This window comes from Myodes glareolus, chromosome X (assembly GCF_982192425.1).
Source record: "Myodes glareolus chromosome X, mMyoGla1.1, whole genome shotgun sequence".
Classification (NCBI taxonomy): domain Eukaryota; kingdom Metazoa; phylum Chordata; class Mammalia; order Rodentia; family Cricetidae; genus Myodes; species Myodes glareolus.
The window spans coordinates 29,467,811-29,494,783 of NC_142053.1; the positions used below are offsets into that span (position 1 = coordinate 29,467,811).

At 43.0% G+C, this 26,973-nt stretch overlaps 2 protein-coding genes across 2 annotated transcripts; one reads left to right on the forward strand and one right to left on the reverse strand.

Moving 5' to 3' along the window:
• The first annotated feature begins 9,740 nt into the window (after nt 1-9,740).
• Nucleotides 9,741-12,369, forward strand: LOC148117251 (pituitary homeobox 1-like). Its single transcript, XM_087903019.1, has 3 exons — nt 9,741-10,192; nt 11,144-11,189; nt 12,139-12,369. Exons 1-3 carry the CDS (start codon nt 9,780-9,782, stop codon nt 12,193-12,195), a joined length of 516 nt encoding a protein of 171 aa, XP_087759145.1. The 5' UTR covers nt 9,741-9,779; the 3' UTR covers nt 12,196-12,369.
• Nucleotides 12,370-23,223: 10,854 nt separating this feature from the next.
• LOC148117252 (uncharacterized) lies at nt 23,224-26,043 on the reverse strand. Its single transcript, XM_087903016.1, has 3 exons — nt 25,430-26,043; nt 24,410-24,455; nt 23,224-23,459 (listed from the first exon to the last, which is right to left on the reverse strand). The coding sequence occupies exons 1-3, from the start codon at nt 25,840-25,842 to the stop codon at nt 23,403-23,405; spliced, it is 516 nt and encodes a 171-aa protein (XP_087759142.1). The 5' UTR covers nt 25,843-26,043; the 3' UTR covers nt 23,224-23,402.
• Nucleotides 26,044-26,973: the final 930 nt, after the last annotated feature.

Consider the following 26,973-nt stretch of genomic DNA (forward strand, 5'->3'; position numbering starts at 1 on the left):
GCCTCCTGGATTGCAGCTTCACCTACTCCTCTTGCCTCTAGCAACATTTTACTCTCGGTTGCTGCTGTGAAACACACTTTTTCTAAGGAAACAACACACGTTTACTCCTAGAGAAAGGAATCCTGCCACAGACAGAAGGAACAATACCAGAGTCCACCTGGTGAACAAGTCGCTTTTACCAGAGTTACTTACAGGAATATAGGTGAGGGGTTGCTTACAGCAGAGAAATGACTCCAAGTCAGCTTTGTCACCAAAGCCTACCTCAGTATGACTGATGGCTCACCACATCTGGAAACCCGAGTCACACTGTGCAGTCCACAGACAGGAGAGTGGGCTGCAGTCTTTCCAGATGGGTCAGCCCCTCTGAGCCTCTTCCAGGCAGCTCACCTGGTCTCTGCTCCTGCTGAGATGATCCACTGGTCTCTTCCAGGCTGCCCTGCTGGTCTGAGATTGACTCTCAGCAGTCTTTACTATTTATCTACTCTTGGGAGGGCGGAGCCTACCGAATCCAATCAGGTTGGGGCTCTTCCTGAACTTATTTTGAATTGGACTGAATGCTTTAACCCAGGGGGACACTGCTAAGGAAGAGCAGTAACAGGAATCAATGACAGAAATGTGCACTTGAGACTGTCAGGCTGCTCATGACACCCTCCCAGAGAAGGTACATGACACCTGGAAATTCATAGGGCCTTCTAACTTTCACGTACCTGGGGACAGAGTAGAGCAGGCCACAAAAGAAATCCTGTTATCTTTGTTAAACACACGTGTTTCTGACTCATTTTGGATATAACACAGTTTGTTGTTGTTCCTGAACAACAAATCAGGTCATATTTAAAAACAAGAGAGTTGTGGAGCAGAAGAAAGCACAGGGGTAGGGATACACTTCCCCGGGTCACAAAAGGAACCCCGGCCACAGAACACCTAAGCGGGTGGAGCGGCCAATAGTGGCCAATGATCCAGAATTCCCACGGACTTAATTTGAGGAATTTGTGGACAGAATTGTGGTAGAGGGTGACTGCAATGCCACTGTGTCCATTGGACCTGGCGCAGAGAGAGCTGATTCTAAAGCAGTGGTTCTCAACCTTCCTAATGCTTCAACCCTTTTATACAGTTCCCTATATGGTGGTGACCTGCAACCATAAAATTGTTATTTGGTACTTCATAAGTGTAATCTGTTATTGTTATGAATTATAATGTAAATGTCTGACATGCCGGATATCTGAGATGCAACCCCCAGTGGGTCACAACTTGTTGAGAATCACTATTCTAAGCAAAGGTGGCTTTCATCTGAGTTGTAGGTACCTGGTTTTCTTCAAGCTAAGCTCAGGGAATTTGGGTGCATCTGGCACCTACGAAACCACAGTCCACTTCAAACTTCCACACCCTAATCAAATACATATTTGTTGCTGCCTATTTGTGCACATGGTGCATTCAAATCAAGTTTTAGGAGCCAGAAACACAATTGTTGTTTCAGAAGAAGACAGTAGTTTTCTGGGTACTGCCAACGGTCTCCAGTTCAAATGTTTTCTAATACCCACCTAGTTAACTACCCTTCAGTTCTCATTGCAAGACACAGGGGAAATGTGTACTTGAGAAAAATAGAGTTTTCTTTCCTTGTTCCTGTGACATGTGTGAATATTTAATTTATAAGGACTTATTTATTTCTAAGCCAATATAAGTGGAAATCCTTTAAGAGAGTTGGTGCTCTCAATAAGTACTTGCAACCAGATATAAGAACTATCTAGTATGTATTATGTATCTGCTAATATACAAGCATTTAAATGTAGAGACAGATCGTATACGTGTCATTTTAAGTGTTAAGTCATACATAAATATATAAACAAAAGCCGATGGGACGCTAGCACTTCTGTATACACAGACACACACACACACACACACACACACACACACACACACACACACACCATGAATATCTGTGGAAAAACCAATTCAGATTTCTGAGGATGCCAATATGTAATTTTCTGTAATTGTAGACTGTATATTAGGTGAGAAATCAAGGCTGCCTTTCAGTGTCTTCGAAGGCCTCTGAATGTATGAAATACTCTGAATTTGGCCAGTGGGATTTCTTCCATTAGAGGTTTATGCTAGTTCTGTGAACAATATGAATCCTAGGGAAAAGAGGGCCTACATAGCCAGTGACTGTAGACAGCACAGGATCTGATGAGAGAAGGAAATAGTATGCCAGGGTCGGGCAGATGGAGAAGGGAAGGGTTTACAAGGAGCATTAACGGGTTCAAGACCAGAAATGAAAAAGGATTGAGGATGACCAGACGGGGAAGCAGGACAGAAACAGAGAACAGAACCTGGTATATCCGTTGAGGAGACTTCTGTATCTCAAAACTGCAATGAATGTTCAAGTGACCTTCACCAAATCCTGCCAGAAAATATGTCAGTGTCAGTAGGGCCTCAAGAATAGGGTTCCATTTAGAAAAGATCTCTCATACACTGTCATAGAACAAAAAGACCCCTTTGTCAGCAAAAGAGACTTCCAAGAACAAGGAAACTGGTACTGATGCACACACAAGGTAAAGCTAAAAGAGGAAAGAGTTTGCACCCAGGAGGAGTCTTTCAAAAGAAGCTTAGCACTCCAACCCATTCTCCAAGATCCAGCCTCCCAGGAGGCTTAAGTCTTCGGAGTTAAGTCCACCCTGACCAGCTTCACAGGAGCTGCCCGAAGCAACGAGTCTGGAATATGATTCATGAGTCGCTGTCAAGTATATAGGTCAGGAGTGAAGGGTCAGCATTGATGTGTAAGTATCTGGGGTGCCAGAGGAGAGGCCCAGGAGCTCAGGGATGTCAAAGTTACAACATCCCAACTAAGAAAGGAAAACATTTACTGAATTCTCCAGCGGTGGAAAGAGAGGCTGTTCAGGGGGAGCATAGAGACAGAAATAGGGAAAGGAGCTGACATCAGGTTCAGGGTGGGCAAAAGTCAACACAGCTTGTAGCCAATTGTCCTCTTTGGCATAAATAGCAAGTATCAGTGCTCTGACTCTGACTGTGGAGGAGAAAGAGAAGTTTAGCTTCTTCTACACGTATGCCATGCATTTAGGGTTCTGTAACTGAGGTCACTGTCACTATAACGAAACCTGGTTGGGACTAGAGAGATGACTCAGTGGTTAAGAGCACTTGGTGCTCTTGCAGAGGACCCAGGTTCACTTATCTTTACCAACATGGTGGCTGTCTAGAGACTCATTTCCAGGGTTTCCGGTACATTCTTCTGACCTCTACGGACATTAGAAAGGAACATAGTACACATGCATACAGGCAGGCAAAACAGTCACACACATAAACTAAAAGAAATAAATCTGAAGAAAATGGGAACCTGGGAATGTGGGAATTCACAGATCAAGAGTAGGGTGGAGTAGTGGAATAGGTGGAAACCCTATTCACAGAAATCCTTTCATGGAAGGAAGAATTCTGGCTGACTAGAGATAATAAGACTTTGCCTAAGTCAGGCCAGGCTGTCCAGACTTCTGCTGGGTGTGCACAAGGATGTGGATGCAGAGCAGACATGGGCAGTGCTAGGCTATGCGGTGCAGGTCAACTGACTGAGTGTGAGCTTTGCTAAACCTGCGACAGGCAGACACAAACTCATAAGCTCAGAGTCCACACCCAGTCTCAAAGAACTCAGGAGAGATTGAATGACAGGCTTCTCCCCTCCATGACCTCAAGATAGATGGCACTGAGACAAAACCACACTATGCAGCAAAAATGGAGGGATATTCCAGTGAGTCTGAGGAGCTAGCCATGGCTGCATTGACGGGACCGTGAGGGAGAGCAGAGGGAGCAGGACACATCGTGAGAGAGAGAGGAAGCTGAGAATTTTCAGGAGTAGGGTGGAGAAGGGACTGCACCTTGACGGAGTGAAGGGAGGTATGGAGAGCCGAAAGGGGGCAGGCAGAAGACAAATATCAAGACTCAGAAGTGTGAAGTCAGAAGCATGAAATGAGCCAAGGAGTGGGGAAAGAGGTCTGCTTACAGCCCTAGCTCAGGCCATGAGCATGTGCATAACCCACATACATAAGGACTAGGACCATTAGAAGTATTAGGGAAATATTCTCCCAGCTCTGGAGTCACACGGTGAAAGCATGAAGTCCCGGGGCTTCTGGACTGACCGCAGGTTTCCTGTGCTCCTGGCTGCTTCCACTTTCCCTTATGTTCCATAGCTACTGCTACTGTGAAAGGGGCCTCTCTTCCTAAGAGTGTTTGTTCTCATGCTCTTTCCGGTCATCCACGAACAGTTCATCATACAGAAAGTCAACACATTGCCGGGCACGGGTAGTGCATGCCTTTAATCAGAGCACTCAGGAGGGAGAAGAAGGTGGGTCTCTGTGAGTTCGAGGCCAACCTGGTCCACAAGACCTAGTTCTATGACAGGCACCAAAAGCTACATAGAAAGCCTGTCTCAAAAATCCAAAAAGAAAGAGAAAGAAAACAGAAAATGAGCACACCCACTGGCACGGGGAGGTAATGGCGCCCATGGTCCCAGAGTGGGTGATGGGAAGCCAAAAGCTGCAGATTTAAAAAAGGAAAGAACATTGGGCTATCCCCAGAGAAATGTAATATCTGGGAGTTCATTGGGGCATCTGCCATCATCCTGGCTATGACCACAAAGTACCTCCATGTCCTCTTTCATGCTCAGACTGACATCCAAGTGTCAACTGTCACTTAACCTGTGCTGACTGCATGGTTTGCATGTGGAGAACAAAGCGTTTGCCTCTGCAAAGCATGTCCTTTGGTCCTCAGCAATTGTCATGTGGGTCTAGGGGTTTGGCCTTAGTAGGGTCTGCCCCTCTTGACATGTCTGATTCTGGTGGCAACATGTCTGTTACAGGCACCAAATATATTTACTATCACTAGATGAAGGGACTAGATGAAGGGACTGCCTTTCTGTGACGAGGACTTGATGCTTCCATGGGCGAGAAGAAAGCCTATGTAATCTAACAATGCTGTTCAGTGAAGACTGAGAGGGATCTGGTCTCTGACCAATCCAACTGTATACGGAATTTAAGTGCAATTCTAATTTTCATAGATAAAGTCAAGCCTAATATTTAATACTTCTATAAGAAATAGTCAACAATGTGAGGAATGATGTCACATACCTAAAATCCCAGCATGAAGAAAGCGATTGCAACAATATCACCACATATTTGAGGCTCTCCAGGACAATGTAGTAAATTCCAGGTCAGAAAAGACTCCATAATGAGATCTTATCTTTTCTCAAACAAACAAACAAACAGACAAACAGAATTTAAAAATCTATGTGGAATACAAATGATTTCCATACAGATAAGCTACAGTCTTGACTGCTGTGCTGGCTGGTTTTATGTCAGCTTGGCACAAGCTAGGGTCATTTTGGAAAAGGAAACTTGAACTGAGACAGTACTGCCACCAGATTGACCTATAGTGTATTTTCTTTCTTTTTTAACAAAATAAAATATGCTAGAAATTTATCACATCCAAGTTGGACAAGGCAAGTTAACAGAAGGAAAAGAGCCTAGGAATCAGAGACACATGTGTTCTCACACTCAAGAGTCCCATAAAAACACTAAACTGAAAGCTATAGTTCATATGTAGAGGATTAGGGGAGACCCGTGCAGGCCCTGTGCTTGCTGTCACAGTCTCTGAGAATTCCTATGAGCTTTGCTCAGTCCACTTAGAGGGACTTGTTATCCTGGTGTCCTCCATCCCCTCTGGTTCTTACACTCCTCCTACCTCCTCTTCCACGGGGTTCCCTGAACTCTGATGTGAGGGATTTGGGGGAGACATCCCATTTAGTGCTGAGTACGAGGCACAATGAATTGTTAAAGTCACTTTAATTGGGCTATTTACAGTAATACAGAAGTCAGCAGCTTCCAGGCTGACAAAAGCTCTGAAAGTATTATCTTAGTGCTGAGACTGTCATTCAGGTAAGGTACTCTGATTCAGAGCAATGACTGCAACTCTGAAGTGCATGTGTGGACCCCAGCATGGTGTTTCATACATCCAGCAATACCCACACTGCATGAGCTCTGTGTCCAACACCATACGACCTGAGCTGTGTTCCATTAGGGCACTTCCGGTTGCAGGCTGACTCCCAAAACTCGGGTGTTACCTGAGCAGGGTTCCTGCAATGGAATTGACTGAGTTTCAATGCTTCCTCTGCCCCGTCCCTCTACCTGGCTGCACTAGGTATGAGCACTGCCAGGAACTATGCCAGGATGTCATCTCTTTGACACACTTGGTACAGTTGCTTTTGTGGCCTCCTACATGTTTTATTATACATTGAAAATGAGGACGCCAAACTCAGTTGAAACTATTAAGTGCCTCTCCAGAGCACAACCCAAGGACAAACATCATAAGGTGTAATAAGGTGCACCAACAGGGCTGAATCCGTAGGCCCACCCTCCACCACTTCTGAATGAAAGGAGGTTCAAGGAAGAAAAGGTCCAAGCCAGAAGACAGAAGCTAATATAAAATCTACCCCAGGTGGTGAGTTACTAGGCTCTGTGGAAGAAATCAAGAGGTTTGAGGATGTGCTTTCCAGGGGAAGGAAACCGTAGTTGCTGGTACACTGGTTTGTGAAGCCGAAGTAAAAGGATGCCAAAATTCTGCAAGTAATTAATGAACCTGGACGGTCTCCCTGTCCTGTGCCATTGATGTTATCCCCGTTCATGGTTATGGAAGCTGTGAATGAAGCATTTCATCCAGGGTCCCAAGATATGCACAGCTCAGGCTTTGGGATTTAGCTTCCTACTAGACAGAGCTGGCACTGCCCATCCCATTTTCTTTTTCTTATGCTGCTTCTTTCTTAGCAGTCTACACTCTTCTTCCTCTGAAGTTATAATCCAGAGGTCTCCTAGAAAGTGCTTGGTAGTCAGTGAGAGGGGAAACTGTTCTGAAGCCCAAGTACAAATGTCAAGTATCATCCTTGACTCCTTGTCATCAGAAAGACCCCAACTTCTTGCACTGGCATTCTGCAGACTCGGAGTCTCTGTCTCTTCATCTATACTGCCAGACCAACAAACAGTCAAGCCATCAACTAATATAAACATCAATATAAGGCATATGACACGTTTTCAGAAAAATAATCGGTGCCTGAATTAACCAGCATGGGAAATGGGGAAGGGTCAGTAGCCCTCTTCCTAACAAATTATCTAGGGTTTTCTCTGTCCTTGAAAGTTTTGCACGTCAGAATTAAAGATTAAGTTCATTTTGTAGATTTATTTTAGTTTTTGTGTGTGTGTGTGTGTGTGTGTGTGTGTTTGAGTATTCATGTGTATGTATTTGTACATGTGTGTGGGTGTCTTCAGAGTCCAGGCAAGGACACTGGATTCCCGGAGCTAGAGCTAAAGGTGGTAGTGAGCTAGCATATATGGGCTCTGGGAGCCGAAGTCTGGTCCTCTGCTAGAGCAGCAAGGGCTCTTGATCACGGAAGCACCTATCTATCCAGTCCCCCATTGTGTGTTTTTAGCAAAAGTTTTGTGTAAGCGATTTAAAGACTTCCATCTTTGCACTTACTCTAAAGCAAGCTTTTTCAAGAATCTAATGATTCACAGAGAATCACAAGATAAAATAAGATCAAATCATTCAAAGACATCGGCAGCTAAGCACTGGGCTGAGTTCTGGGAGTCCTCATGAAGAAGGGCGAGGGATTGTATGAGCCAGAGGGGTCAAGGTCATGACAGAAGAACCACAGGCACAGCTGATCTAAGCTCGTGGGACCACATGGGCTCTGGACCAACAGTTAGGGAGCTGGCATGGACCCGACCTAGGCCCTCTGCATGTGTGTGACAATTGTGTAGCTTTCTCTGTTTGTAAAGTCCTGGCTGTGAGATCAGGACCTGTCCCTGGTGCTTAGTTTACATTTTGGACCCTAGTCCCCATGCTGGATTACCTTAACCAGCCTTTATACAAGGGAAAGAGCTTGGTCCTCCCTCAACTTGATGTGTCCTGCTATGTTCAAGTCCATGGTAGGCCTGCCCCTTTCTGGATGGAGACCAAGGAGCAGTGGGTAGAAGGGAAGGGGGATAGATGGGAGTCGGGGAAAGGGAGAGGATGAGAGGAGGAGAAGGAAGGGTAACTGTGGGCTAGAGAAATGGCTCAGACGTTGAGATCACTGACTGCTCTTCCACAGGTCCTGAGTTCAATTCCCAGCAACCACATGGTGGCTCACAACCATCTATGATGAAATCTGGTGCCCTCTTCTGGTGTGCAGGCAGAATGCTATATAAATAATAAATCCTTTATAAAAAGAGGTTTTAGCCTCTTCCCCTGTATAAAGTACTGCATTATTCTACAATAAAGATATTAATGCTTAAAAAATAAAAAGAGAAAAAAATTAAATGATTCCTTATTCAATAACTGTAAACAGATTTAGTCATTCATTTTATTTCTATATTGTGTGTATGGTGTTAATGTATATAAGTGCTGATTCCAAAAATTCCAAGAGCAAGGAAAACCCTAAAGAATCTGTCAGGACGAGGGTTACTTAACCTCCCCAACATCCAACCTTGGATAACTCAGACACCTACTCTTTTGCTGATAATGTGTCACATGCTGTATGTTCTAGGCCAAATCTTATTCTAAATGTTGCCTGAATATTTATATATTTACCTTCAGTCCAACAGGAGTAAGGAACCACATCAACACCCTCAGAGATAAGATCTGATGCAAATGTTACACGTAAAATTTAACAGAAATTATTAAAAATCTGACATAATTATTATCATTATTACTATTATTTTGGCTTTTTGAGACATGGTTTCTCTGTGTTACTGTCCTACAAGTCCTGGAACTAGCTCTTTTTTTCTTTGTTTGGTTTGTTCCAGACAGGTTTTCTCTGTGGCTTTGGAGCCTGTCCTGGAACTAGCTCTTTTAGACCAGGCTTGCCTAGATCTCACAGAGATCTGCCTGCCTCAGGCTTCCGAGTGCTGGGATTAAAGGTGTGCCACTATTGCCCGTCAATGTAATTACTTCCTAAGCAGATCATTTTTCTTTAGGAGGAGCATACTATTTGTTTGCTTTTCGAAAGTGTCATTAGCTAGCATTCTATTCAAACCCAGTCCTAAAATCTTGATGTTGTACTTGAAAAGCAATGGCAGGCTAGCATTCAGTATGCTAACAGGCGTTCCTGAACTAGTGGCCTCTAAAGCTGACCATGTCCACTTGGTTCTAAACCCATTCTCTGAGCTGCTAGTCCTGGGTGGAGGGTGGGGGTCACAGAAATTCTTACATGTTCACTCGAGGATCCTGGAGTCAAGTGTGTGCCTTTCTCCCATACTCCATTCCAAATTATCTAGCACTTCCACACAATCCACCTGTTAACTCCTCCTTACAAGCTAGAAGGAACGGGCACCATGCAGACAAGCATTAAAGCTCATTCTGGAAGAATGGCCTAGGAGAAAGATTTAACTCCATGCTACGTTTCCACATCCCCGTTCAGTCTCCCTCAGGTCCTCCTCGTTTGGGCCACACCCATCCTTTGTGCACCGAAACAGACAGCACCGACCTCAGCAAGTGGGCAGAAGGGCCAGCGCAACCAGTCAGGCAGCAGTGAGTGGAGGGTGCACAATTCAACAGCTCCTGCATGCAAGCAAGCGCCTGGACGTCGAGCATGAAGAACTGGGCAGCATGCTCGGACCTGAGCATTGACACATTGACGTCACCCTTTCCTCAGTCCTCTCATTGTTTTGTCTGTAGCAGTGCCGAGATTCTAGAACTCGAGGTCACTCATTTTCGGGACCCCAGTCTGTCTGTGGCTCACAGTTGGAGTCATGGCCAAGAAGCTTTATTATGAGTTTCAACTTAATACTACGCAAGATTATGGGGATGAAATAGTGTATGAGGACGGGGTTGTGGCCTCCTCCTCAGCAGCAGCCAAGGAAGCAGTTGGTGGCCATTTTGGATGTCGCATAGGTCTCCCATATATCAGACTCTATGACAGCATCCAGGGCCAGGATAGCAAGAGGGACTCTGAGGAAAGTGATGCCAACGTGGGAGAAAGCAGTGGCCACCCGGAATGTTCTTTGGAGCTTGACCCAGAAGATCTGAACACCTCAGTGGCTGGTGTGGCAAGGATTCCTCAGAGGCACCAGGGTCCTCAAAACCATTTCCATTTCACAGGGCGCCAGATCCAGAAAATGGAACAAGTCTTTAAAAAATCCCAGTGCCCAGATTTGGCTGCCAGGTACGTGGCTTGGACCAAGAGCTCCTCACCATCCCTGGCCTCTGGCTCATGTTGAGGTGTCCTTTTGCGCTTCAAGGCCCTATATTCCCTATCGCCCATCTCCATGTCACAGGGGTCTTCTCCTTTGGTGGTGGGTACCGGAGGGCGCCCTGTGTGGGGGCTGAGCTCAGTAACAACATGTAGTGTTGGCGTGAAGCAAGTGTCCCTAGTCCACACCTCTCATTCCGAGTCATATTTTAATTTCTGTGAAATATAGAGACCAGAGTTTAATGGGCCCAAACAATCTATTAGCATCAAGTTCATGAGTGCTAGGGGTTTATACTGTGTTTGGTGACCTCCCCACCAGTAGTCTCCTCATCTTTTCTGGGACTGTGTACCTAACCATCAATTCCTTTTGGGTTCTCTTTCCCCTCGCCAGTGATCTTTTCTTTTCTTTTCTTTTCTTTTTTTCTTTTCTTTTCTTTTCTCTTCATTTCGTTTGTTTTGTTTCTTTCTTTCTTTTTCCTTTCTTTCTTTCTTTCCTTTTTTGGTTTTTTCGAGACAGGGTTTCTCTTTACCTTTTGGAGCCTATCCTGGAACTAGTTCTTGTAGACCAGCTGGCCTGGAACTCACAGACATCTGCCTGCCTCTGCCTCCTGAGTGCTGGGATTAAAGGCCTGTGCCACCACTGCCCGGCCCCAAGTGCTGTTTTTAAATTAGCATTCTTTGCTCTGCAAGAGTTTGACATTTATTTTTAATTTTTGAAAGCTTGTTAAAATTATTTGTCTCTATCATTTAGAAACTTTTGCAGGAAATTAAGACATATCAAAAGTAAGACTGCCTCTGAGAATGAAAGTTAATACCGAGTGTGAGGGTAAAGGATGGTGATATTGTAAAAGGCATAAAATTCATATATGACATTGTATTGCATGTAAAGCAGAATGATAAACATCCGTGGTTGTCTTTACACAGGGAAGAACTTGCGAGAGCTCTGAACGTGCCTGAAGACAAACTGAAGGTCAGTGAATCCAAAAACAGCAATTGGACAGACAATTTATGGCCTTCTTTAGGGTTAGCTAGCCTTAACCTAGGCACATTTAAATGAATGGATTTCATTTTTCCCTCTTTGAATGATTGATTTTTGGCACAGGGTTTGTCTATGTAACCCTTGCTGTCCTAGAACTCGGGGTTCTTTTGCCTCCAGTCCCCCAAGTGCTGAGATTACAGCACCTGACAAACTGAGCTGTATTAACCCTATTTTGGCATAAATTGAAACAACACTACATAAAAGGGCCATCCTCTCTAGGTGGACAACCTTCATAACATATGTTGTTCACTGTGATGCAATTCTTGGCCCTCAGCTGGCCAGACACTTGGCCTCCTACTGAAATACTCCTTGCCCCTCTAACTCTTTGATTGTTCACGTCTTTCTGTTTGGTGTCTGGAATATCAGGTTAAAGTACTACACTGCATAAAGAAAGAAATGATCATATCTTGGGACGATGGTAATACATAGTGGCATCCCTTAATGTTAATTTTTCTGGCATTCTGTGTTGTGTCTAGTCAAACACATTACCAACAGTTATATAAGGATTGAGTGGAGGTAAGGACTGAAAGGTATGGAAGAACAACACTTAAAACACAAAGATTAATATTGTGCATGGCAGGATTCTGGAAGTCTCGCTGAAGCATGGATAGTACTCTTCATCCTGATGCTAAAGAACTTTGTATAACATGAAAGAATAAGCTGGTCAGATTTACCATGGGTGGAAGTCCCTACTGAAGTGTTTATAGTGCAGGAAAAAGACAAAATCATGGCCCTATTTGCAGAGGTTGACACACAGCCGGGGCTTGCTTTTGTGAGCTGAGTAGGAAGTTCCATGTTAGATGCCTTAAAGTGACTTTTTTCTCTTGGCTCTGAGGGTGGAAGCCAATGCTAAAACAATCTTGTCTCCCTCTGATTTTAGGTGTGGTTTACCAACCAAAGAGCCAAAGAAAGGAAGAAGAAAACACTCGTCCGGTAGAAAACACACCTCCAGTTGAAGACATCATTATACTTAGAGACATAGAAGAAGATTCTTCCTAGAAAGGCATCATCCTTCGTTCAGGAGCCAAATGGCTAATTGGTGACACATGTGCCCATTGTTAAGCTTAACTAATATTGAACACTCTTGTTAACAATAAAAACATAACCTCCACATGCTTTCTGGTATTTTGTAGGCTATGAGGTACACTTTTCAGGAAATTCCATTTAAACAGAATGACAAAGTCTAGTTTCATGGGGTATCATTTCTAAGTCATGAGTGTTGCTTGCATAGATGATTATTCCCAATATGTGGTGATTGGGAGACAATGGGTCACATAAGCCTTCTTGATTCAGGCTCACTTGATCCTTTGAGCAAGAGATTCAGAAGTAATCCTGTAAAAAAGAAATCTAAGGAGAAGCTGGCACAGATGATATTGATGGTTTGAATGCATTTTACTTGGGAGATTGTACCATTTTTTTCCTCATAATGAAAATAGATTTTTTTTTGTCATATCCTGATTATGGTTTCCCTTCCCACTACTCCTCCCAGTTCCTCCCCACTTACCCTCCCATCGGGATACATTCCCCTTTCTGTCCCTCTTCGAAAAAGAAAAAGCCCAGGTGGGTGGACAACGCCCACAGGCCAGCCTGGACCGGCTGAAGACATTCATGGGCAGAGAGGGTCACTGTGATGAGCAAATGTGTGGTGGAGAGCCATGCTGCTGCTGGGGCCATACAGATCTGGATGACCTAGGCTGCCACAGTTGTCATGGTGACATCTGAGCCAGAGACGATGCACAAGGCCATGTCTGGATCTATGGTCCTGGTGCAGCTGAGATTTGTGCTGATGTCTCTGGTCTATGTTACCATAGAAGGTCATGCATGATGAAAGCCAAGGGTCGTGCTGAGCCAGTCCTGCCCTTCACTAGCCTTGGCAAAGTTGGCCCTGAATCATGCTAGACACTGTGGCAAGAGAACTGACCCTGACACTCACGGCCGAGCTGGTCCCAGTGGCCCAGACATGGAGGACTGGTCCCTGCACTCAGGAGAGATGGCCCCACCCCTCAACACAGACATGCAACCGCTGGCCCTGATGGAATTGGTGTAGGAGAGCTGGCCCACTGATGACCTGAGGGGGCGTCTTGAGGACCAATACTGACCAGGTTACCTACCTCCCAGGGCAATATCAGGGCTTTGAGTTGGCCCACTATAGCATCTACCCATCTAGGACCTGCTGGCACATGTGAAGGGACTGGTTCTGCAGGATCTCCCCGACTTGGGGCAGCTGCGGGATAGTGGAGAGGAGTTTCTGTCAGGATCCAGATACCAGAGACCTTTAACCAGACCTACGACTCATCAAAGTGAACGTTTTCAGGCGGATCTGATTGGACAAAACGGTATACTGCATGTCAGACCACGGGTCCCAAGGCCACTAAAATAATTGGAGCAGCACGAAAGACAGAGGAGTGAAGTGGGGATTTTTGTTTGTTTGTTTGTTTTGTTGCTTGGTTTGGTGTTTTTTTAAATTTTCTTTTCCGGGAGGGACACCACAGGGGAAAAGTGAGGATATAGAGGGACTGGGAAATGAGCAGAATTGGGATGCATGTTGTGAAGTTCCCAAAGAATCAATAAAGCAATTGCATATATCATATATTATATGTAGAATGTATACAACCGTACAGTCTTCTAAGGAGTAATAATAAAAGAAAATATAATAAGGAAAATAGAAGCTAACACATTAAAATTGAACACAATGTTGTGGGTCTGGGATCACTCAGAGATTCACCCTGACCATGAATCAATTTTAATAAGAAGAGGCTTGATCAAATAAATAACAGTGCTGTATGCTCATGACTCCAGGACTTAAACTGAGAGCTCTCCCTAGATTTGGTCCCTGGACCGAGTGATCCAAGGCTTATAGAGACAAAAATACAAGATTACAATATATTGTACTGCAAGTAGACAGGGTCTAATTGTAACATGTATGTCTTGCAGTTGCAAAATCTTAGGGAGTTGAATGAAGCCAATCGCTCAGTTTCTTGACTGTTCTGCTTTGCCTTACTTTCCCTGTCATAAAGTCAGGCAGATCACCAAACACTAGATGGAGAGGAATTTTTGTTCATTTTTTAAAGCATGATTAGGTCTAGAGTCATAAGTCAAATCCAGAGGGGGCTTTTTAGAAAAGTAGACCAGCATAAAATAATATTCCAGTATTATTAATATCTTAACAATATTCAGATCCCTGTAAATGGAATCCAGTAGCCAGAGGGAGACCTGGTTATCAAGGTAGCCAGGGCAGACAGGTAGGGCATCATCTCCTGTGGCAGTAACCTCAGGGATAGTCCTTCCTTGCTGGATCTTCCCTTCATCTCTCCCATCACCACGAGGGTATGGGTTCCCCCAAAGAGCCTCACTTCTGCAGGCACCCAGGAGTCAATCTACAACTGCAGTGGACCAGTGATTTCCTATTTTGATTTCCCTACGTGCAGACATCCAATTTGACCAACACCGTTTGTTGAAGAGGCTATCATTTATCCAGACTGTATTTCTGGCCTCTTTATCAAAAACAATAGGTGTGTGGATTTAGAGACAGGAAATTTAGACAAAACTCTAGAGACACACCAGGAATTAGGTCTTACATAAATAAAGAGTAATTTAATGACTAAATAGATAAATAAATGGCAGCTGGCTTGTGAGATTTTACCCCAGAGGCTGACCTCTGCTTTCGCATGAATATATAAAACCCATACACATCGGTGAACACATATACACAGAAAAATGCTATATTATTTCTGTCTTCATCCATTCTTCTATCAGTAGTGAGCTTTTCAGTTTTCATGAGTTTGTAAGCTTTCTGTTGTTTCTGTTGTTGGTATCCATATTTAATCCGGGAGTTCAGATAAAATCCAGGGAGTAATTTCAAGTTTCTTGTATCTGTTGATACTTTGTGTTCAAATATGTGATTAGTATCTGAGACAGTTCCACTAGGTTCTCCCCAAAGAAGGTATATCCTCACAAAATAAAGTACATCCTTTGGTGTTTGGGTGAAATGTTCTGTAAATATCTATAAAGTCCATTTGGATTATGGTGTCAGTTAGCACCAGCATTTCTCCATTTAGTTTTTGTCTGTATGACCTGTCTATTGATGAGACTGAGATATCAAAGTCTCCCACTGTCAGGGTGTGAGGATAAATAAGTGATTTAAGCTGTAGTAGTGTTTCTTTGACCAACGTGGATGTCTTTGTGTTTGGTACTTGGTTGTTGAGAATTCAATGTCCTATAGATGAATTTATCTTTTAATGAGTATTTAGTGTTCTTCTTTGTGTCCTCTGATTAGTTTTGATTGTCATCCTTGATGTTGAGATATGTTTCTCAGATGTTTCATGAGGACAAATCCTGTTTTCACATTTGTTTTGTTAGTCCGTGTCTTTTTATTGAGGACTTGAGACCATCGATATTGAGAAATACATGTGAGCAGTCCTCTTATTTTTTTGGTGGTGGTGATGGTGATGGCAGCAATGTTGGTGGTGGTGGGGTATGTGTGTTTACACTCTATTGATTTGCTTTCCTGAGATTCCCTGTGTTTTCTTGTGTGTGGCTTAACTCCTTGTGGTTGGACTTTTCCTTCTAGGTCCTTCCGTGGGCATAGATTATGTATAAGAAAACTTAATTTTGTTTTCTACATTCAATATTTTTCTATCTTTTGTAATTTAAAATTTTACTGAGTATGGTAGTCTGGCATGTGTGGTCTCTCAGAGTTTGTAGCACATCTGTCCATGCCCTTTCGGGTTCTAGAATCTCCATTGAGAAGTCGGGTATAATTCTCATAGGTTTGCTCTTAAATGTTACTTAGTCTTTTCCCTTTGTAGCATTTTATATTGTACTTTTGGTTTGTAAGCTCTTTCAGTTGATTGTTATGTGTGCTGAGGGGTTTCTCTTTTGTGGTCTTTTCTGGTCCAGTCTATTTGGTGTTCTGTATGCTTCTTGCACCTTTATAGGCATCTCCTTCTTTAGGTTGGGAAATTTTTCTTCTATGATTTTATTGAGAATATTTTCTGAGCCTTTGACATGGGTTTCTTTTCCTTCCTCTATTCCTATTATTCTTAGATTTGGTCTTTTCATACTATTCCAGATTTCCAGGGTTTTCTTTTGTGCCAGAATTTTTTAAATATGCTTTTCATATTTTAAGTGCATTTTCATATTATTAAAAACAATCTCTTTCATTTGACATATCAATCTCAGTCCGTGTGCTTCAGCTATGTTGCTGAATACTCAGGGCCTGCTCAGTTAAGATTTTTCAGTTCTAGAGGAGATATATTTCGTTCTTGTTGTTACTGCATTTTAACACTGATGTCTAGGCACCTGAGACTGTAATGCTAGGTCCTGGTATGTGGTCTTATTTTTCTTGAGTGGGTATTTTATTCCTTGATTTCTGTTGCCCTCTCTGGTTCTTAGGAGAATGAGGTGGATCTCTGTTTTCTTGTAGGAAATTTTTCTGCATTCCTGATCGGTGTGGCCACTAGGGGCTCCAGGTAAAATGTCTGATATACATAAAAAAATAGGGTACATTGAGTAGGGTACAGTTGTATTACATCAGAAAGATACCTCTTTGTGTTTTGGCGGCTGTCAGTCAGGGAGAGGACAGTGTGGTCTATTGTAATGTACAAGAAGCACTCAATACACTGTTACCAGGAAAATGTAAGTGGAAGAGGAAGAAAGGGAACTGTGTTTAATCTAGTTTCAAAATGGTGATGTATTTATTTCATGCATGTAAAGCTTCACAAAATACTCCAATGCTTAGGGCTAACAAAATGACAAGATGTGTAAATATGTTTGCTGTTAACCCTGAAAATAGCTGTTAAATCCGTGGGACACTCATGGAACCATTTCCTGGGCAGGCAATCATGGAATGTATATAGAATCTAGATATTTATTGCTTTTGTTGAGCTATATATTTTTCTCCACTCCTCTTGCTTCCTCTCCCCTCCCTTTTTAACCTCTCCCATGATTCCCATGCTCCCAGTCTACACAGGAGATCTTGTCTCTTTCTACTTCCCATGTAGATTAGATCCATGTATGTCTCTCTTAGTTAAGCATGGGCCTGAGTAAGTGAGTCAGCATGCAGTATTCTTTCATGGTTTTTGTTTTACATTTTTGCTTAGTTTTGTGCTCTGACTACTTTCCAAGATGGACTGTAACCTGCAAGTTGAAATAAACACCCCTCCAAAACAATGAAAAAATCAGATCATGTCTGAAACATGAACGGATAGATCTCAAAAGAAGAGGAAATAGCTAAGGAATGTCTTTAAAATGTTCATCATCCCTAACAATTAAGCAATTGCAAATCAAAACAACTTACCTCATCTTACCTCAGTCAGAAAGGCATAGATATTACTACAAAGGCAATTTCTTTAAAAAGGGTTTATTTGTGTGTTTACAGTGTCAGAGTTCATGACCATCATGGCAGGGACTATGGCTGCAGGCAGGCAGACATGGTACTGTAGCAGTCTCTGAGAGCTTATACCTTGATCCATAAGCATGAAGCAAAATAGAGCTAACTAAAATGGTGTGGGTTTTTAAACCTCAGTAGTTGACCCCTGGGATACACTTCCAACAAGGCCACACCTTCTATTCCTTACCAAACAGTTCCACCAACTGGCAATCAAGCATCCAAATAAATGAGCCTATGGGGCCATTCTCATTCAAACACCATATATCTATATCTATATCTCATTTTGTCAGTGAGTGAACTCTTGTATACACCTACCTCTTAGGTCAGCTTGGTTAATAATGTTGTTTGGTTTGTCTGCTTCTTTGCAATCTTCTTAATAGATATTGTATTATTGAAGTAAGAATTGAAATTCCAAACTTCTATTCTAAAATTACATTCTTTTCAATTTTGTAAGATTGTTACATGTGACTTGGCATGGTGCTGTTCATTGCAATACATTTATGATTGCTACCCTAATATAGAAGTCAGGAATGACAAATCGATATTATTTTTTATTTTTTATGTCCTATCTTCATCATTTTTCACTTATTTATTTATTTATTTATTAAAAATTTCCACCTCCTCCCCGCCTCCCTTATCCGTCCCCTCCCCACCTCCCCCTCCCTCTCTAGTCCTAAGAGCAGTCAGGGTTCCCTGCCCTGTGGGAAGTCCAAGGTCCTCCCCCGTCTATCCAGGTCTATATATTTGAGCATCCAAACAAACCAGGCTCCCACAGAGTCAGTCCATGCAGTAGAATCAAAACCCAGTGTCATTGTCCTTGGCTTCCCAGTCAGCCTTCATTGTCAGCCACATTCAGAGTGTTCAGTTTGATCACATGCTCCATCACTCCCAGTCCAGCTGGCCTTGGTAAGCTCCCATTAGATCAGTCCCACCATCTCAGTGGGTGGACCCATCACTCATGGCCCTGAATTCCTAGCCATAATTAAAGGACATTGAGCCTATAATTCGTGATCCTTGAGAAGCTAAATAAGAAGGTGAACCCAAAGAAAATCACATAGCTATCCTCCTGGATATTGGAAGTAGAGAAGATTGCCAGACAAAAGTTGGGTGCATGAGGGTGGGGGGTGGATGTAAGGGGAGATGGATAGAGGGAAGGGAGAAGGGGGGATTCGGGAGAGCTTAGGGGAATGTGATGGGTGGGATGGAGGATGGGTAGATATAGAAGCAGGGAAGTAAATATCTTAATTAAGGGAGCCATTTTAGGGTTTGCAAGAGACTTGAATATAGAGGGCTTCCCAGGTCCAAGGAGAGGTCTCCAGATTGTTCCTTGGGCAGCAGAGGAAAGGGTGCCTGAACTGGCCTTGTCCCATAGCCACACTGATGAATATCTTCCATATCACCATAGAACCTTCATCTGACGATGGATGGAGATAGAGACAGAGACCCACCCTGGAGCACTGGCCTGAGCTCCCAAGGTCCAAATGAGGAGCAGAAGGAGAGAGAACATGAACAAATTGATATTATAAAGTAATTGTTCTGAATCTGTGGGTCACAATTCCTTTGGGATCACATCCCGGATATCCTACATATCAGTTATTTATATTACAAATCATAACAGTAGGAGAATTATACTTATGAAATAGCAATAAAGTAATTTTATGATTGGGGATCATGTCAACATGAGGAACTGTATTAAAGGTTTACAGCATTAGGAAGATTGAGAACCTCTGTTACGAAGGATAAACTAATAAACTTGATTAGGAAATTCTCAGTTACACACAGTAACATTTAGGTAAAGGGGCACGGTTTCTAATAAAACTCAAGGCTGAAGATGACAGTGATTCGACCTGTTAGAACCATGGGAGCAAAAATTTTGTACATATAAAAACTGATTATGCTATCCAGGATTGGCAGTGTATGCCTTTAATCTCTCTCAGCACTAAGGAGGCAGAGGCAGGAGGATCACTGTGAATTCGAGGCCAGCCTGGTCTACAGAGCAGGATCAGCTGCATAGAGAAACCCATCTCAAAAAAACAAAAAGAACAAAAAATGTTTCTGTTAAGAATTCTTCACCAGATTTCACTGATCCTGCACGCTGCAAGCCTGCCCTTTTGTCTGTGAGGTTCCTGGTCAGCACGTGACCCTGATTCTGTATCAGAAGACCCATTGGAGAGGTGAGTGTGTTCCCAACCGCTGACAAATGCTCCGGACATAAAGCACAGACACCCTGCAACCTCCTAAACTATCTGGGTATTCAGCAGGGGCTGCTCTCCCCAGCTAATGCCTCCCACTTCCTATCCCAGCCCAGCTTACTCCCAGGCATGCCTTCCCTTCTTCAGGGACATAAGATCCCCCAACTCAGCCTGCTTTGGAGTTGAGGATCTGGGGAAAATGTAGGGAGTGCAAGGGTGCAGGAGTTCCTTTGTTTCACTGAGCCTGCACTCTATGAGCCCGCTCTTTTATCTGCAAGGTTCCTGGCCAGCAAGTGGCCCTGATCCTGTACCAGAAGATCCATCAGAGAGGATCCTGGCCATCAACTGGTCCTGATCCTGTACCAGAACATCCATCAGAGAGCATTTGAAGGAAGAAATAGGCAGGCACCAATGCAAGAATTCCTCCAACAATCTGAAATAGACACTATGAAAGTGATAGAGTCCCTTAAACAAGACGTGAAAAATTCCCTTAAAGAAATGGATGATAAGAATAACAAAAAGTTCGAAGAAATAAATAAGTCCCTAAAAGATACCCTACAAAACCAAGAAATAACAATCAAACAGGTAATGGAAACAGTTCAAGATTAAAAACTGAAATGGAGACAATGAAGGAAACACAAACCGAGGGCCGGCTGGATATGGAAAATCTGGGTAAACGAACGGGGACTACAGAGACAAGCATAATCAACAGTATTCAAGAGACAGTAGAAAGAATTTCAGATGTTGAAGACACTATAGAGACAATAAACGCACTGATCAAAGAAAACAAAAATCCAACAAAATAACATCACAAAACATCCAGGAAATCTGGGACACCATAAAACGACCAAACCTAAGAATAATAGGGGTAGAAAAATGAGAGGAATTACAGCTCAAAGGCCCAAAAAATATATTCAATAAAACTATAGAAGAAAACTTTCCCAACCATAAGTAGGATGATACAGAAGAATTGTCTATATTCTGTCAATCATATTTTAATAGAACGCTGATTGGCCAGGCAGGAAGTATAGGTGGGTCAACCAGACAGGAAGTAGAGGCGGGGCGATGAGAACAGAAATATTCTGGAAAGCAGGAAGCTCCCTCTGCCATTCCTGCCCAGATCACTGAAGAGGCAACATGTGAGCTGCCACGCTGACAAAGGTACTGAGCCGTGTGGCTAACATAGATAACAATAATGGATTAATATAAGTAACAAGGACTAATAAGAAGCCTGACCTAATGGGCCAATCAGTTTATAACCTAATGTAGACTCTGTGTTATTTTCTTTGGGAATTGCCAGCTGTGGGGTACCGGGTGGGACAGAAATTCAAACAAGCCAGGCCCTCATGTTACAGAACGATATTCCTATGAAGGTACAAGAAGCATACAGAACACCAAATAGACTGAATCAAAACAAAACAAAAGCATCCCATATAATTATCAAAACACAAAACATACAGAATAAAGAAAGAATATTAAGAGCTGCAAAGGAAAAACGGTCAAGTAACTTATAAAGGTAAACCTATCAGAATTATACCTGACTTCTCTATGGAAACCGTGGAAGCCAGAAGGTCTTGGATACATGTGCTGCAGAAATTGAGAGACCATGGATGCAAGCCCAGACTACTATACCCAACCAAGCTTTTGTTCACCATCAACAGAGAAATCAAGGTATTCCAGGAAAAAAACAAGTTTAATAATACATAGCCACAAATCCAGCCTTACAGAAAGTAATAAAAGGAAAATCACAACCCAAGGATCTCAACAATGCCCACAATAACTCAGACATCTAACAACCCTTCACCAGCACAACTGAAAGAAGGGAAACACACAAACTCTACCACTAAAAAAAAATAACCAGAGTTAACAACCATTGGTCAATAAAATCACTTTATATCAATGGACTCAATTCACCCATAAAAAAGCACAGGTTAAGAGATTGGAAGCGGCTTTAGTCAGCGAGATTCCTGGCCAGCAAGGGGCACTGATCCTGTAGCAGAAGATCCATCGGAGGGGTGAGTGTACTCCTGACATGCAGCAGAAGCCCGGAAAGGGAACACAGACATTCCCCAACACCCTTATCTCCCTGGTTATTATGAAGGGGCTGCTTCACCCTGCTAAGCCCTCTCTCCTCCTATCCCATCCCAGCTCTCATCCAGGAACCCCCTTCCCTTCTTTTCTCCCTACTTCGCGGCCATAAAGTCCCCCAGCTCAGCCTGTTTGGGTGCTGGGAAGGGGTGGTGAGTGCAACCGGGCAGGAGGAAGTTCCTTTGTTTCAATGGCCTGCCTGCAGCAAGGTAGACCTTTAGTCAGCGAGATTCCTGACCAGCAAGGGGCACTGATCCTGTAGCAGAAGTTCCATCAGAGGACAAATTCCCTGGCCAACAAGGAAACCTGACCCTGTACCAGAAGTTCTATTGGAGAGCATTTGAAGGAAGAGATGGACAGGCCAGAAGGCAAGAATTCTTCCAACAATCTGAAAAACAACATGAAACCACCAGATCCCAGTTATCTTACAACAGAAGGACTTGAACACCATATTCTGGAAGAAGTGGAAAAGAGTGTCATTATGAAAGCAATAGAGTCCCTTAAACAGGATATGAATAAATCCCTTAAAGAAATGGAAGAGAAGTATAACAAAAAGTTTGAAGAAATCAGTAAATACGTAAATGACACTATGGGAAACCAAGAAAAACAATCAAACAGGTAATGAAAACAGTTCAAGAATTGAAAACTGAAATGGAGGCAATGAAGAAGACATAAACCTAGGACAGGCTGGAAAATCTAGGTAAATGAACAGAGACTACAGAAACAAGCAAAACCAATTGAATACAAGAGATAGAAGAACGAATCTCAGATTCTGAAGACACCATAGAGAAAATAAATGCTCTGATCAAAGAAAACAACAAGTCCAACAAATTCTAATCACAAAACATTCAAGAAATCTGAAACACATTAAAAAGAACAAATCTAAGAATAATAGGGGTAGAAAAAGGAGAATTGCAGATCAAAGGCCCAGAAAATATATTCAACAAAATTATAGAAGAAGACTTTCCCAACCAAAATAACGAAAATCCTATCAAGGTTCAAGAAGCATACAGAATATCGAATAGACTGGTTTAAAAAAAAATCCCCTCGCCATAAAATAATCAAAACACAAAACATTCAGATTAAGGAAAGAATATTAAGAGCTGCAAAGGAAAAAGGTCAAGTAACTTATAAAGGTAAACCTATCAGACTTGCAACAGACTTCTCTATGGAAACCATGAAAGGCAGAAGGTCCTGGATAGAGGTACTGCAGACACTAAGAGATCATGGATGCAACCCCAGACTACTACACAAAGCCAAGCTATCGTTCACTATCAACGGAGAAAACAAAATATTCCAGGATAAAAACAAATTTATTGTTAACAAGAGTGTTCAATATTAGTTAAGCTTAACAATGGGCACATGGGTCACCAAATAGCCATTTGGCTCCTGAACGAAGGATGATGCCATTCTAGGAAGAATCTTCTTCTATGTCTCTAAGTATAATGATGTCTTCAACTGGAGGTGTGTTTTCTACCGGACGAGTGTTTTCTTCTTCCTTTCTTTGGCTCTTCGGTTGGCAAACCACACCTAAAATCAGAGGGAGACAAGATTGTTTTAGCATTGGCTTCCACCCTCAGAGCCAAAAGAAAAAAGTCACTTTAAGGCATCAAATATGGAACTTCCTACTCAGCTCACAAAAACAAGCGCTGGCTGTGTGTCAACCTCTGCAAATAGGGCCATAATTTTGTCTTTTTCCTGCACTATAAACACTTCAGTAGGGACTTCCACCCGTGGTAAACCTGACCAGCATATTCTTTCATGTTATACAAAGTTCTCCAGCATCAGGATGAAGAATACTATCTCTGCTTCAGTGAGACTTCCAGAATCCTGTCCTGCACAATATTAATCTTTGTGTTTTAAGTGTTGTTCTTCCATACCTATCATTCCTTACCTCCACTCAATCCTAATACAACTTTTGATAATGTGTTTGACTAGACACAACACAGAATGCCAGAAAAATTAACATTAAGGGATGCCACTATGTATTACCATCGTCCTAAGATATGATCATTTTTATCTTTATGCAGTGTAGTACTTTAACCTGATATTCCAGACCACAAAACAGAAAGACGGGAAGAATCAAAGAGTTAGAGGGGCAAGGAGTATTTCAGTAGGAGGCCAAGTGTCTGGCCAGCTGAGGGTCAAGAATTGCATCACAGTGAACAACATATGTTATGAAGGTTGTCCACCTAGAGAGGATGGCCCTTTTATGTAGTGTTGTTTCAATTTATGCCAAAATAGAGTTAATACAGCTCAGTTTGTCAGGTGCTGTAATCTCAGCACTTGGGGGACTGGAGGCAAAAGAACCCCGAGTTCTAGGACAGCAAGGGTTACATAGACAAACCCTGTGCCAAAAATCAAACATTCAAAGATGGAAAAATGAAATCCATTCATTTAAAAGTGCCTAGGTTAAGGCTAGCTAACCCTAAAGAAGGCCATAGATTGTCTGTCCAATTGCTGTGTTTGTATTCACTGACCTTCAGTTTGTCTTTAGGCACGTTCAGAGCTCTCGCAAGTTCTTCCCTGTGTAAAGACAACCACGGATGTTTATCATTCTGCTTTACATGCAATACAATGTCAAATATGAATTCTATGCCTTTTACAATATCACCATCCTCTACCCTCACACTCAGTATTAACTTTCATTCTCAGAGGCAGTCTTACTTTTGATATGTCTTAATTTCCTGCATAAGTTTCTAAATGATAGAGACAAATAATTTTAACAAGCTTTCAAAAATTAAAAATAAATGTCAAAGTCTATGCTGAGCAAAGAATGCTAATTTAAAAACAGCACTTGGGGCCAGGCAGTGGTGGCACAGGCCTTTAATCCCAGCACTCAGGAGTCAGAGGCAGGCAGATGTCTGTGAGTTCCAGGCCAGCTGGTCTACAAGAACTAGTTCCAGGATAGGCTCCAAAAGCTAAAGAGAAACCCTGTCTCGAAAAAACCAAAAAAGGAAAGAAAGAAAGAAAGGAAAAAGAAAGAAAGAAACAAAACAAACGAAAAGAAGAGAAGAGAAGAGAAAAGAAAAGAAAAGAAAAGAAAAGAAAAGAAAAGAAAAGAAAAGAAAAGAAAAGAGCACCTGGGAGGGGAAAGAGAACCCAAAAGGAGTTGATGGTTATGTACACAGTCCCTGAAAAGATGAGGAGACTACAGGTGGGGAGGTCACCAAACACAGTATAAACCCCTAGCACTCGTGAACTTGATGCTAGTAAGTTGTTTGGGTCCACTAAACTCTGGTCTCTATATTTCACAGAAATTAAAATATGACTCGTAATGAGAGGTTTGAACTAGGGACCCTTGCTTCACGCCAGCACTACATGTTGTTACTGAGCTCAGCCCCCACACAGGGCGCCCTCCGGTACCCACCACCAAAGGAGAAGACCCCTGTGACTTGGAGATGGGCGATAGGGAATACAGGGCCTTGAAGCGCAAAAGGACACCTCAACATGAGCCAGAGGCCAGGGAGGGTGGGGAGCTCTTGGTCCAAGCCACATACCTGGCAGCCAAATCTGGGCACTGGGATTTTTTAAAGACTTGTTCCATTTTCTGGATCTGGCGCCTTGTGAAACGGAAATGGTTTTGAGGACCCTGGTGCCTCTGAGGAATCCTTGCCACACCAGCCGCTGAGGTGTTCAGATCTTCTGGGTCAAGCTCCAAAGAACATTCCGGGTGGCCACTGCTTTCTCCCACGTTGGCATCACTTTCCTCAGAGTCCCTCTCGCTATCCTGGCCCTGGATGCTGTCATAGAGTCTGATATATGGGAGACCTATGCAGCATCCACAAAGGCCACCAACTGCTTCCTTGGCTGTTGCTGAGGAGGAGGCCACAACCCCGTCCTCATACACTATTTCATCCCCATAATCTTGCGTAGTATTAAGTTGAAACTCATAATAAAGCTTCTTGGCCATGACTCCAACTGTGAGCCACAGGCAGACTGGGGTCCCGAAAATGAGTGACCTCGAGTTCTAGAATCTCGGCACTGCTACAGACAAAACAATGAGAGGACTGAGGAAAGGGTGACGTCAATGTGTCAATGCTCAGGTCCGAGCATGCTGCCCAGTTCTTCATGCTCGACGTCCAGGCGCTTGCTTGCATGCAGGAGCTGTTGAATTGTGCACCCTCCACTCACTGCTGCCTGACTGGTTGCGCTGGCCCTTCTGCCCACTTGCTGAGGTCGGTGCTGTCTGTTTTGGTGCACAAAGGATGGGTGTGGCCCAAACGAGGAGGACCTGAGGGAGACTGAACGGGGATGTGGAAACATAGCATGGAGTTAAATCTTTCTCCTAGGCCATTCTTCCAGAATGAGCTTTAATGCTTGTATGCATGGTGCCCGTTCCTTCTAGCTTGTAAGGAGGAGTTAACAGGTGGATTGTGTGGAAGTGCTAGATAATTTGGAATGGAGTATGGGAGAAAGGCACACACTTGACTCCAGGATCCTCGAGTGAACATGTAAGAATTTCTGTGACCCCCACCCACCACCCAGGACTAGCAGCACAGAGAATGGGTTTAGAACCAAGTGGACATGGTCAGCTTTAGAGGCCACTAGTTCAGGAACGCCTGTTAGCATACTGAATGCTAGCCTGCCATTGCTTTTCAAGTACAACATCAAGATTTTAGGACTGGGTTTGAATAGAATGCTAGCTAATGACACTTTCAAAAAGCAAACAATTGGTATGCTCCTCCCAAAAAAAAATGATCTGCTTAGGAAGTAATTACATTGACGGGCAATAGTGGCACACCTTTAATCCCAGCACTCGGAAGCCTGAGGCAGGCAGATCTCTGTGAGATCTAGGCAAGCCTGGTCTAAAAGAGCTAGTTCCAGGACAGGCTCCAAAGCCACAGAGAAAACCTGTCTGGAACAAACCAAACAAAGAAAAAAAGAGCTAGTTCCAGGACTTGTAGGACAGTAACACAGAGAAACCATGTCTCAAAAAGCCAAAATAATAGTAATACTGATAATAATTATGTCAGATTTTTAATAATTTCTGTTAAATTTTACATGTAACATTTGCATCAGATCTTATCTCTGAGGGTGTTGA